General features: G+C 47.3%; 2 protein-coding genes across 2 annotated transcripts in view; both read right to left on the bottom strand.

Annotated features, from left to right (window-relative positions):
* The window catches only part of Snx29 (sorting nexin 29), a 442,208-nt gene extending 437,978 nt beyond the window's left edge, over positions 1 to 4,230 (bottom strand). Inside the window, exon 1 of the mRNA XM_013347415.2 lies at positions 4,110 to 4,230. Coding sequence (XP_013202869.1) covers positions 4,110 to 4,116 — 7 coding nt within the window. The 5' untranslated portion in view covers positions 4,117 to 4,230. The remainder of the gene's footprint in view (positions 1 to 4,109) is intronic.
* A 2,592-nt stretch (positions 4,231 to 6,822) lies between these two features.
* On the bottom strand, positions 6,823 to 13,200 carry Tnfrsf17 (TNF receptor superfamily member 17). The gene is made up of 3 exons (XM_013347034.2): positions 13,046 to 13,200; positions 12,012 to 12,158; positions 6,823 to 7,294 (listed from the first exon to the last, which is right to left on the bottom strand). Exons 1-3 carry the CDS (start codon positions 13,158 to 13,160, stop codon positions 7,014 to 7,016), a joined length of 543 nt encoding a protein of 180 aa, XP_013202488.1. The 5' UTR covers positions 13,161 to 13,200; the 3' UTR covers positions 6,823 to 7,013.
* Between the last annotated feature and the right edge of the window lie 216 nt (positions 13,201 to 13,416).

Here is a 13,416-nt window from a genome sequence, read left to right as displayed (position 1 = left end):
GTGAGCAAATGACCACATAGAGAACCACCTGGACACACTCCCAGTGAGCAGACAGCAGGTGAGCAAATGACCACATAGAGCACCACCTGGACACATCCCCAGTGAGCAGACAGCAAGTGAGCAATGCCCACAGCAGAGCACCACGGGGACACAAGAAGAAATAAGCTACAGATTAGGCTGCTCCATGGAAAAATCTTGAAAACAAAAGTTTTAGTTAACAAAACTAAAAGTTTTATGGTTTCATTTGTATGAAATACAAATAGTGGGAAATCCAGAGTGACAGGTGTGTATCTCCACACTTGGGAAGTAGAGGCAAGGGGGATCAGATGTTAAAGGCTATCCTGGGCTACATAGGAAGTTCAACACCTGCTGCACTACATAAGACACTGTCTCAAAGAATATAATAAAAACAAAATCAGGAGACAGAAAAGAGATTAACTGTCTGAGACTGTGGGGAGGAGGACGAAAAGTGATTGCTAATGGCTCAGGATTTCTTTCTGGAGCAATGAAAACTTTTTAATACTGATCACAGTGAGATCTGTACAATTCTGTCACAGTACTAAAATAAACTTTTAACATCTCTTTTGCACCAAGCGGCGGTGGTGGCACACACCTTTAATCCCAGCACTTGGGAGACAGAGGTAGGTGGATCTCTGTGAGTTCAAGACCAGCCTGGTCTACAAAATGAGTTCCAGAACAGCCAGAGCTAACGCACAGAGAAACCCTGTCTGAAAAAAGCCAAAAGAAAAGAAAAAAAAAAACCTTTTCCAAAGAGATCTAAATTATTTAAAAGACAAGCCACCCTTAGATCTGGGTTTAAAATTACAATATAAAACAATCAATTATACATTTGAACATTAGACAGCTGGTGCTATTGAGGTATCACTGGTTTCTTATAGGATCACAAAATGAATTCCTTTTTAACGTGATATGAGAATACATACATATAAAGTATCTGCAGATGAAACGGCATGGCACTCAGGAGGGGGATAAGCAGTCATGGGTACAGATGAACCAGTCACCAGGAGCAACTACCAAAGCAGGGTGACAGTAGAGCTCATATACGATTATACATCGCAATGTCTTAATATCCTTTGTTTTTCTTTTTCATTACACCATGTATCACAGGCTAACCTAGAATTTGATCTATAGACCTGGCTGGTTTAAAGCTTGTAGTAATCCTCCTGCCTCTGCCTCTTGAGTGCTGGGAGGGCTGCAATTACAGACATGAGCCACTATCACACACCTGGCATGAAAATTCTCCTTGAAAAGAGAAGGAAATTCCTCCGGCACTTAAAAATTCAACATGCAAGCCGGGCGGTGGTGGCACACGCCTTTAATCCCAGCACTCGGGAGGCAGAGGCAGGCGGATCTCTGTGAGTTCGAGACCAGCCTGGTGTACAAGAGCTAGTTCCAGGACAGGCTCCAAAACCACAGAGAAACCCTGTCTCAAAAAACCAAAAAAAAAAAAATCAACATGCATCAATCATCAATCCCACGGCATGGGGCGGGGCCACTTTCAACCACAGTCTTCTAGAAACAAAAATACTCCGAGCTTGGATACAGTATGGAGCACGTGGTTAGCAGGTTAGGGCGTGGGTTTGACCTCCAGACCCTCCCGCCCTCAATGGATCGCTTCTGAATCAATGACAATATTTCAAAACGGAATGAACTCCAAATCCAGGCTAGGATACGGCTATGGACCCTCGACATTGCACTTAGTTACAAACAACAAAAGCAAAGGATCTCTAGGAAACACGCAGTAGGACAACCCGGATGCGGCCTGCAGGAGGCTCCTGTTGCAGTCTCCTTTTGCATGTGATTTATTTGGCTTTAGACTTAATGGTTTTTTTTTAACTTCCTGAAACTTTTCTTGAATTTCTATTACATTTTTATTTATTTATTTAGTGTGTACACAAGTACGCCACAGTGTTTCTGTGGAGGTCAGAGGACAACCTGCGGGAGTCAGGTCTCTCCTTCCACCACCTGGGGCCCAGCGTTATAACTCAGGTTATCAGTTGGCTGCAAAAGCTTGTGTCCGAGTTTGACACTAAGTGTCTCCTTGAAAGATAAACTGATCAATTTCCTTTGGTTTCTCAGTCTCCATCCCTCCTCCAATGAAAGCACAAGCATTTTCTCGGTAGAATCTGAGGCAGGGCAAGCCTTCTGGTCACATTGAAAGGACAAGGTGAGGACTAAAGCGACTTCAGTGGGAGGACGGGGGCTCAGCGCCTACGAGGCTCTGGGCTCACCCTCAGCCTCACCAAGAATTTCAGAGTGCCTGGTTCCCACTGTTGTCCCAGACGGGCCAGGAAGCGGACCTGTCCACAATCCCCACTCCACCTTTATGGAAACACTAACGGTGAGCAACCTCCAGCCATTACTAGTCTAGAAGGCAGATGCTATCCCTAACATACACTGGCTGGAGACGACTCAGTCAAGAAAGCATGGGGGCCTGAGTCAGGATTCCCAGCCCCATGGGTAAAGCCTGGCATGTAGAGTGTGCTTCTAAGTTCAGCACTGGTGGACTGGGGCAGAGACAGGAGGACTGCTGAGACTCTAGGACCAGACAGTCTAGCTGGAATGGTGAGCTCTGGGACCAATCAACAAACAGGAAGAAAGCAAGAGAGAAACATCCAAAGTCGATTTCTGGCCCTCCTACACATGTGCACAGGCAAACACACCTGTACACCCACACACGTGCATACACACACTAAATTAATTAGCTAAAATTATACAGCTTTATGTGATAGAGCCAGGATTTGAACCCAATATGTTGGGCTCCATCCCTTCTTGGTGACTGCCAGCTCACATCTTTGCTGTGTATCATTAACATTCAAGGACCTGAAACCTTAATTAGACCCAATGATTTGCTTTGGCAGATCAAGTAAAGTTCCTCCACCAGGAAAACCCCTCCATCAGCCTGCAATAAGACCACTAGTTCTTATCATAAACCTTGCTCTTGGAGAACAAAAAGGATCTAATATCCTTTTACAAGTGCACACAAATAACTTCAAAGCTAAAACTAAAGACTCTCCTTTACCCCAACACCCTGTCCGCCCCTGAAACATCTGAATGAAAGGCCAGGAAGGGACAAGGAGTGGGGGCTCTAACTGCAGTGAGCAAAACTGCCGGAATACAGATCCCTGTGTCCAGCAAGAGAGTCAACAGCCGAGACGACGCTTTCCGAGTCACTCCCATCTCTCCATACAACACCCAGGAATGACTTAGCACCAAACTGCAGCAGGACTTCAGAGGGAAGCAAGGATGGGGACAGACTCAGACTCAGGGGACTAAACTTCGGTATCACTGGGCACGTGCCGTCCACACCCATCTCCCTCTGACTTCCAGCCTCCCCACCCGCACCACCTCCCCCGCTCGTGGTACTGGCTTGGGCAAGGCATCAGTCCCATGCAGGTTCAGCATTGGGCAAGAAGGGAAGGGTTTTAGGACACAACCAGAGACCTCAAACGATGAACTGGGGGAAGAAATGGAGAGAGCTGGAGCATGAACCACTGCCCAAATACAAAAGGCACAGTCGGGAGAGTTAAGCTGCGAGACTAATGGGTCGGCTCTGAGGACCTAGGTACTGAGAATAAGAGGGACGGAAGACAAAGCGGCCGCAACACGCCCTCAGGAGACCTGGAGCGGCTGCTCTGGTTTGCTGTCGACAGGGGTTCGGGCCAGCAAACCCACGGTAGAGAGAGGCTCTTTGCCTTGGAGAAAGAGTAGTCATTGGACCGGAGAATGACTGAAAACCAGGCGCCGGTAACTGAAGCTGGGTCCCAGGAGGGTGACGGAAGAAGAGGGGCTGAGGCACGCACTAGAGAGCTGAGAGTCCAGGGTGTGGAAACCTGCCAAGGGGATCAGCGGGCTGGGAGGTCTAGGAGGGACTAAGGAGCAAGCTCTGCTCTAGGAGTTGGCTGTCAATGAAGGGGCGAAGGGACAGGAGCGCCAACCCCGGGAAAGTGTGCAGAAGACCCAGGGCCAGGGCTCCGGAGCCTGCGAACGACCCCGCGGGAGTCCGCAGGGTGTGGGGACACAGGGCCCGGAGCGTGCGGCTGCAGCGGCACCACCGGGCGGGTGACAACGGCGGCGCCGCCACTCACCGCTCATGTTGCCGCTCCCGGGGCCGCTGTCTGCCGTACCGCCGCAGCCACCGCCGCGTCTGCAGCCGCCGAGCTCCACACAGGCCGGGTGAGCGCGCGCCCCTCCCGCTGGCCCCGCCCAGGAAGCACGGACCCTCCGAGGGCCCGCCTCCCGACCCGGAACCAAAATACCCTCACGCGTCGAGGCCCGAGGGTGGCGGGGTGGAGACCCGGGATTTGACGGGATAAACGCCTCCCCATCCCTGAGCCAGGAAAAAGACATCAGTCTAAATTGTAGTCGGGACAAGGATGCGGATAATCACACTGAGAGCCTGGAATAGTGATGCAAGTCTGTCAAACCAGCCCTCGGGAGAAGGCTGATCCAGAGTTCAAGGTCATCCTTGTGAGTTCCAGACTGAGACCCTGTCTCAAAGAGTTGAGGGGGGAGACGTAGAGTAGTGGACCCCAGAGCCTGGTGGCACAGGCTTTAATCCCAGCATTCAAGGCCGAGAAGGGGCCTGAGCTACAGCGTGGTAGAGCACGTTCCTTACTTTCAGATGTATCGTGGTTAAGGCCCTAGGTTCAATCTCCAACGTCAGAGAGACTGTGTGTGTGATGGGCCAACGTAGAAGATAAGCAGTCCCAGAAGGTCTCACTTTTAGGCCAAGCTCAGGATAGGTATTCCAGAAGGAACAGGTCAAATTCCTTACCAGTAGGGGTTGGTTGGAGCACAGGATGAGTGAGAAGTGGGGTTGAGAAGGAGGATCTTTTAAGATAGGGGAGCCCTTTTGTAGGCAGGAACGTTTGCTTTCAGACTGCCTGCCTGTTGCTGAATGGGAAAAGAGAAGGCCATGGCAAGACTTTAAGCTGAGCGATGCAATCAGAAATGGACTTTAAGAAAACTTCACGGCAAAATCTCTTGAGTAAATTGGGAGCATGGGGGGTCACCGGAGAGGGTAGAAGTGGAGAGGGGAGGAAGGGAGGGGACTGGAGAAAAATGTATAGCTCAATAAAAACAATAAAAAAAAAAAAAGGAAAACTTCACGGGCTGGGGAGATGGCTTGGCGGTTAAGAGCAGTGGCTGCTGCTCTTTCAGAGGACCTGGGTTCAATTCCCAGCACCATGTGGCAGCTCACAGCTGTTGTAAACCCAGTTCCAGGGGACAACGCCCTCACACAGACGTACACGCAGGCAAAACAGCAATGCACAAAATAAATAAATTATTAAAGAAAACTTCACTTGCACTTGCTTTAACCCCAGCACTCATCAGGTGGAGACTCAGAGGGAACTTGTTTCAAAGAGAGAAGTCAACTTTCTAGAATGAGAGTGGATTGTAATGGGGCTGGGGAGAATGGCCGCGATAGGGTGCCATTCGGGAGGGGAGTGTGATCGATGTCCAGTGACACTGCAGGTGACAGTGAGCAAGGAAGGCTGGGTGCTGTGAGAACACAAGTATTACGTTCACAGCATCGGGGAAGTTCAGGGTTTGAGCCAAGTGATAGCACACGCCTTTAATTCCAGCACTCGGGAGGCAGAGGCAGGGGAGTTTCTGTTAGTTCCCAGCCAGCCTGGTCTACAGAACAAGTTCCAGGACAGGTAGGGCTGTTACATAGAGAAACCCTGTTTTGAAAAAACAAAAAAATGAAATAAAATAAAAAGCTGGGCTTGAAACACTATTTTTCTCCTGTTGGGTATGAGCCTGAGGCTGGAGTCATCCACTCTCTGTCAGAAATATAAAAATAATAAAGAGCTAGCTAGAGGCTGTAGCTCAGTGGGCAAACACAAGTGTGAGGCCCTGGATTTGATTCTCAGTGATACAATGGGAAAAGAGGTGACTAAGCCTTGGAACTTGGAAGTCCTGGTGAAATTTCACATGGCTTTAACTAATCTTCCATCTGCAAGGGCACAGCCAGAAAGCTCTCAGCAGATGCTAGCCTCTTCATATTGAGCTTTCCAGCCTCCACAGCAGGCACACGGATGGGGGTGGGGGAAGGTCATGAATACCTGTAACTCCATGCCTGAGGCTGGAGCAGGAGAATCAGGAGCTCAAGGCTAGCTTATAAAGGAAGACACATTGTAGTCCTTTATATATTCCCAAACCTCAAATGTCCTGTGACAGTTCCACAGAATAACTCACTAGCTTTTACCCTGCTCTGATTCAGTGTCTGTCTCCCTCCCTCCCTCCCCCACCTCTGTGTGTGTGTGTGTGTGTGTGTGTGTGTGTGTGTGTGTGTGTGTGGTGTAAGCTGGAAGCTTAACCTGGGACCTTGAATATAGTAGGTGAGTATTCCACCACTAAGCCCTGTCAGCAACTGTACGATGGAGATAATGATTGTCTGTCTTCCTTATAGGATTCTGTGTGAAAGGACTTGAAGCAGTCTCTGGCACCATTATGCCTACATAAGTGATCATACGCTGTGCTTGAGCCAAAAACAGTAACAGGTTCCTGCTTGTCGCAGTTAGCAATGGCACATGGTTTGTGTAAGCATACTAATGTCTGCTGCTGCCGTAAGCTGGGGACCTAGAGAACCTGTGCACTGCACACTGAAATGGCCTGGCTTCTCCTATTTACCAAAACACATGGGATAACCTTGCTTCCTTTGGCCGTCAGGAAAACCCAGTTTGTCTTGAAATACACCACATCGTGGGTGACTCCATAGAAACATGACACTCTAGGGCCTATAAAGGTTTTTTTTGTTTGTTTTGTTTTGTTTTGTTTGTTTTTTAAGAGAGATGAACCTTCAATCAAAACCAAGGACTCTTCCGCAGTTAAAGTCCCAATGATAAGATGGGGGAATGGGTCTCCTGTAAAGAGTTTATGAAAGGACAATAGGCTATATCCCAGCTGATAAACATCCTCAAGACATGAAACGCCTCATCTCTCCCTCTGACAGCTCTCAGAGTGGCTCTATACCACACAGAGCTTCATTCTCCAGAATGAATTGCCTTCTCCATCCCTGTGACACTTCCCGAAGCAGTTGACATATTCTTGCCATAATCACTTGTTTTCGTGGTGACGAGAATGGTTGCGCCCTCCTCCATGGCTGGAAGTGGAAAGTGGTCAGAATCAACCTTCGGGATGCTCTCGGCACAGTCCTCACAGGTGCATTCCTCCACCGTATACTCCAGGCTTCGGGGAAAAATCCTTACGTCATCAGCCCTGCTCTTCATCAGGTCAGAATTGGCCGTGTCCGGTAGAACGGATCCTGATGGTACAGACACAGACATCACCTGAAGGTCAGCGGTACTGTCACAGCGTGCATGGCCCTGAGGCAGATGGCTGTTTTGGGTATATGAACTTTTTACATCTTGTCTTAAGTTAACCCATTTAAAACTCAGATTTCACATGAGATTATACGGACTCTATAAAGACAACAGAAGGGACACAGAGACAATGGGCTGGATTCAAAGACAGCCCCTGCTATCTCCAAACAGGTGGAGAGTACCCTTGTTGGCAAAGCCACAAACAGGGTCAGTCCATATACCTATTATCCACTTGGCTTTTGCAAGTTCTGAGGCTTTGACCTCATCTTACACAGGAAATTAGCATATGTCACAGCACGTCAGAGTCAGCCTGTGAGTGATGTTTCGGAATACAGAAGCAAAGGTGACACACCTGTAACCCCAGCCACTCAGGGAAGTAAGGCAGAGAGAGTTTGGAGCCAGCATATTCAAGAAAGGCCCTGAGTTCAATTCTAATATAAGATGGGGGAAGAATATAGAAGGAATTTTTTTAGCTAATCTATTGTGGTGGGAGGAGTCATATCACAGTGCACCTGTGAACATCACAACCACTTATGGGAGTGGATCCAACTCAGCCTCACATGCTTGGTGGCAAGTACCTCCATCCTTCAGGTGTGTTCTGTGGCCTAGTTTTTCTGACATGACATCTTATGGAGCATTTTTCAGTACATTAATTTGTGGAGGGAGGGGGACAGGATCTTATTCTGTAGCCCAAGTTAGCCTAGAACTCACTGTAGCCCAGGCTGGCCTCCTCATTTTATTCTATAATGTATGTGAGTGTTTGCTGTCTGTAGGTATATGTACCATGTATACTCCTGGCGCAGAAGTGCTGAGTTCCCTGGAACTGAAGTTACAAAAGGTTGTGAGCTGCCATGTGGATGCTGGAAACCAAACTGTGATCCTCTGTAAAAGCAGCAAGTGCTCTTAGCCTCTGAGCCATCTCTCCAGCCTGTGGCCTCAGACTGTTGGTGACCCTTCTGCTTGCTTCAGCCTCCAGGGAACTGATGTGTACAGGTGAGGGTCACACTCCTGGATAATTGATTTGAAAATGAATTTCCTTCGATCCCATAGATTAATTCCCAGTTTGTCTCCACTGCACATCTGTGCAGAATGAGTTTTCAAAAGCACTTATTGTGCCTGGTGCTGGTGGTGCATGACTTTAATCCCAGCACCTGAGAGGCAGAGGCAGGCTAATCTCTGAGTTCAAGACCAGCCAGGTCAACAGAGCTGACAGGACAGTCAGGGCTACACAGGAAAACCTTGCCTTGAAAAACAAACAAACAAAGGACTTTTTATACAAGCTTGAGTTCAGATTCTCAGAACCCATATCAAAAAATGGGGTGTGAGCTGGGTGGTGGTGGTGCACGCCTTTAATCCCAGCACTTTGGAGGCAGAGGCAGGCAGACCTCTGTGAGTTCAAGGCCAGCCTGGTCTACAAGAGCTAGTTCCAGGACAGGCTCCAAAAGCTACAAAGAAACCCTGTCTCAAAAAACAAAAATAAAAATAAAAATAAATGGGGTGTGACAGCCAGGCAGTGGTGTCACACCTTTCATCCCAACACTTGGGAGGCAGAGGCAGGCAGACATCTATGAGATCAAGGCCAGCTGGTTACAAAGCCAGTTCCAGAACAGCCAGGGCTACACAGAGAAACCCTATCTCAAAAGAAAAAAAAATGGGGTGTGGCAGCAGGCATCTGTAGTGCCAGATTTTTAGTGAGGTTAGAGACAAGAGACAGGAGAATCGCCCCAGAAGCTTGAAGGCCGGCTCGCTGTCCTGGAGAATGAGTCAAAGTATGAGAAACGAGACGGACCCTGCCTCAAAGTGGGATGCGAAATGACTCCTAAAAATTGTCCTCTGACCTCCACACGTGCTGTGACCTGCACTCTCTCACACAAAAGATTAAGCTTCTGCTTCCCAACATTCCACAGCAACTTTTTCATCCAGGCGCCTGGAGAAATGGCTTAGCCACTAAAAGCACTGTCTGCTCTTGCAGAGAACGTGGGTTTGATTCCCAGTGCTCACTTGGTAACTCACAACTGTCTGTAACTTAGGTCCCAGAGTACTCTGAGGCTTCTGAAGGCAAAGTACACATGTGGTACACATATGAGGCAAAACACCCATATACATAAAATAGATAAATAACAAAAGCACCTCATTCGGAGTTGCTCTAGAAACACACTAAACACGGGAAGAAAGCTTGCCTGACCTCACTTCCATGTGTACGTAAAGATGCTGCTTACAGAACCACAGGATGGTGGTTAGCAGATGCAAGGAGGTAGAGAAAAGAGAAGCAGAGGCTCGAAAGGCCAGAGCTGCAATTCCAGCAGATGAGGATGAGTCAGCCTGTGTCTAGATGACCAGGTGACATGGTGCTGCAAGCAGCAGAGCATAGGGTCCAGCCAGCCCCACCACTCAGAAGAGTACTGAGGGCTGGCCCATCACCCAAAACAGTCAACTCTGTAAAGATGTGAATATGTTGTTTTTGTTTTTTTTTAAAGATTTATTTATTTATTATGTATACAACATTCTGCCTTGATGTATGCCCACATGCCAGAGGAGGGCGCCAGATCTCAGTACAGATGGTTGTAAGCCACCATGTGGTTGCTGGAAATTGAACTCAGGACCTCTGGAAGAGTAGCCAGTGCACTTAACCTCTGAGCCATCTCTCCAGCTTCCTGGATATGTTGTTTCACTGTTTCCCTATGTGTCTGTAGTCAGAACATTGTATCATGTACTTTACATATGTGCAGTTTGTATGTTAAAAAATTTTGACGGGACGGGCGGTGGTGGCACATGCCTTTAATCCCAGCACTTGGGAGGCAGAGGCAGGTGGATCTCTGGGAGTTCGAGGCCAGCCTGGTCTACAAGAGCTAGTTCCGGGACGGGCACCAAAGCTACAGAGAAACCCTGTCTCGAAAAACCAAAAAAAAAAAAAATTGACGGGCAGTGGTGGCACATGCCTTTAATCCCAGAAACAGGCATATCCCTGGGTTCAAGGCCAACCTGATCTACAATTCTAGTTCCAGGACAGCCAGGGCTACACAGAAAAACCCTGTCCAAAAAAAAAAATTCATAACTGAAAAGCTGACTCGGTGGTTAAGAGCCAGGATTGCTTCCCTAGCAACCACCTGTAACTCCTACTACAATGGGTTCTGGTGCTCTGCTCTGACATGCAGAGGAGTGCCTGGATATATATACATATATGTGTGTGTGTGCACATATATCTATATGTATGTATGTATGTATATATATATATATATATATACACACACTCACATACATAAAGCCACTCTCAGACACACACATATACATATAACTAAAAACAATTAAAATTCAGTCTCTTACCTACTGACCACATGGAGGACGGAGTGAATTACCCACCGCTCCACCTGCACTGGAAAGCACTGGGGTAGATGTTTTGCACTTTGTGCACAGAAACCAAATGCATAAAGAAGCAGGACAAGGGCTCAGAAGATGGCTTAGTGGTATAAGAACTTGCAAGCCAGAGGACCTGAGTTTAAAATCTCTAATACTCTGGTAACAAGTACATGCCTGTAACCTCCTAATGGCAGAGGTGATATCATAGCTACAACATAATTCAGTCCATTGAGAGAGCCTGTCTTTTTTTTTTTTTTTTGAGACAGGGTTTCTCTAGCTTTGGTGCCTTTCCTGGAACTAGCTCTTGTAGACCAGGCTAGCCTCGAACTCACAGAGATTTGCCTGCCTCTGCCTCCCAAGTGCTGGGAGGGACTAAAGACATATGCCACCACCATCTGGCCAGAGAGCCTATCTTGTGGCAACAAGGTGAAAAGCAATAGAAGAAGACACCTGATGCCCTGCTCCGACCTCACGAGCAAGTGCACACTCACATGCATGCACCACACACACCAAAAGAAAAAATAGTTAATTAAAAGATGCGGGCCAATGGCCTCTATGTGTCTGAGAATCAGATCGTGGGGAACGGTGCTATAAAAACAGTTTTAGCTGAGAGGTTCTCGGGTGGAGTATTTGCTTCTCTGAGATTGGTACACTGTTCCCTAGTAATTATTTTTGAGATGGCTAGTGAAACCAGGAGCAACTGGTTATTCATTTCTAGTATTTTAGGCAGTAAAATGTTCACAGTGCTTTTAATTGCGTTAAAAGCATGACCAGGGATCTTGCCAAATACACCTAGCCTAAGAGTGCCTGGCTCTCAGTGTGCGAGAGCAGAGTATCTCATCAGTGTGCTAACTTCAGTCAAAAACACTTTCCAAGGAAGCCTCCAGAGCAATTACCAAGAGAAGAACTGGGGAGACGTGGGCATCCGAAGGAGAGCGGCAAAGTAACTGCCAATGCCAGGATTTCTCTGTTGTTTGTTTGTTTGGGAGGGCAGTGGCGGCTGTTTTTATATTTTTGTTTTTAGACATGGTCTCATGTAGCCCAAGCTGACCTCAAAGTCAACATGTAACTGAAGATGACTTTGACTCCCTGATCCTCCTGCCTACACTACTCAGGTGCTAAGATGACAGGCATCTGCCACCACACCCAGCTCAAAATTTCAACTGTCCACTAACACATTTGAAAGTGCTGTAACCAAAAAGAAAAAAGAAAAAAAAGGCCAATGTTAAAAAAGGAAAAGGAAATGAAACTTGGAAGAACCACCCCTACAGAAATAGATTTCAGAGTCACCATCAGACTGACCTGGGTTTTGAAGTTTGTCCTTCAGTGCTTCAGAGTTCATCTTCCTCAGCAAGAATGTGAGTGTAAAAAGAGCCAGAGAAACAGTCAAGGTCAAGCCCAAGAAGGTCCAGAGAACAATATGTATCCCTTTCATCGAGCTGGTCATGCCTTTAGTAAAAGATTTGTCAAAGAGACACGAAGCCAGAGTTCATCATTCACATCAAGTATGAATTTTCCAACACTCCCCTATTGCATATTCATGAATACCTTACTTGGTGGGGGGTGTTTATTGAGACCAAATCTCAAGTAGCCCAGGCTGGCCTCTGACTCATGAGTCTCCACTTCCTATGCAAGTGCTGGGATTACAGAACCGCAGCACTGTGGCCATATGCACTGCTGGGGACAGAGGCCAGCGCTGTGTGCCAGCCAGGCACTCTACCAGGTCCTCTACAGCATGGCTCCTTTTGTTGTCTTTGAGACAGAATCTCACTTTAACCCAAGCTGCTGAGGAATTCACTGTGTAGTCCAGGCTAATCTTAAATTTGTGTGGTTCGCAGCCTGTGATTCAAGACCACTTGGGGTTGTTGAATAACTCTTTCACAGAGCTTACATATTAGGTATTGACATTAGGATTCATAACTAGCAAAATTACAGTTATAAAGTAGCCACAAAATAATCTTATGGTTGGGCTCACCACACCATGAGGAATTGTATTAATGTGTTGAAGCATTAGGAAAGTTGAGAAACAGTGAATTAGAAGCCGGTATCGCCCAACCCTGAATTCACCACCATTGACTTTAAATTCTAAATACCATTAATTAAGGCTTGATGAAATCTTCCTCACTAATGGTACCAGATAAAGTTGAGTTTGGTTCTGAATAATTCTTTTGCTCCATGAGACATTTAAATCATTGCTTGATTTCTGATTTTGATTCAGGGTGAAAAAAATCTCCCCACCCTCTCCATAGCTTTTATTCTCTGGTAGATAAACAGGCACTATCACGATATCACGAATGCCTCCCAACAAGAAGCACTTATTGAAGAGTCTCACTTACTTGGATTGCAGTAAGGCTGACAGGGTACAGGAGGGTTGGAACATCGAAGGTGGCAAGGTTTGCAAGCATGCAGCAGACTGTCAAAATATTCACTGTGGAAGCACTGCTGAGCCATGTGCGACTCGATCACTGAAAGAAACGGAAAGAGCAGATAGAACAGCCCGGAGGACAAGCAAATTCCTAGTCAGGGTTCCCTGTGAACAGCGATCAGGGACGTTGAGGGGAAGGAATGACCCCCACCTTGCTGGTTCCTCTGAGGACCGCGGGTATTGTGGCGAGGGATTTGAACACCTCTCTGGCCCTCTGTCTCTAAGAACCTTGGGTGGAGCAGTGGGGTGGTAGATCACAGCAAACCGCACCCTGAAACAGAG

This window comes from Microtus ochrogaster, chromosome 7 (genome assembly GCF_000317375.1).
Source record: "Microtus ochrogaster isolate Prairie Vole_2 chromosome 7, MicOch1.0, whole genome shotgun sequence".
Taxonomy (NCBI): Eukaryota; Metazoa; Chordata; class Mammalia; order Rodentia; family Cricetidae; genus Microtus; species Microtus ochrogaster.
Note: the sequence above shows the minus strand (reverse complement) of the source record. Positions and strands in the feature narration are given on the sequence as shown.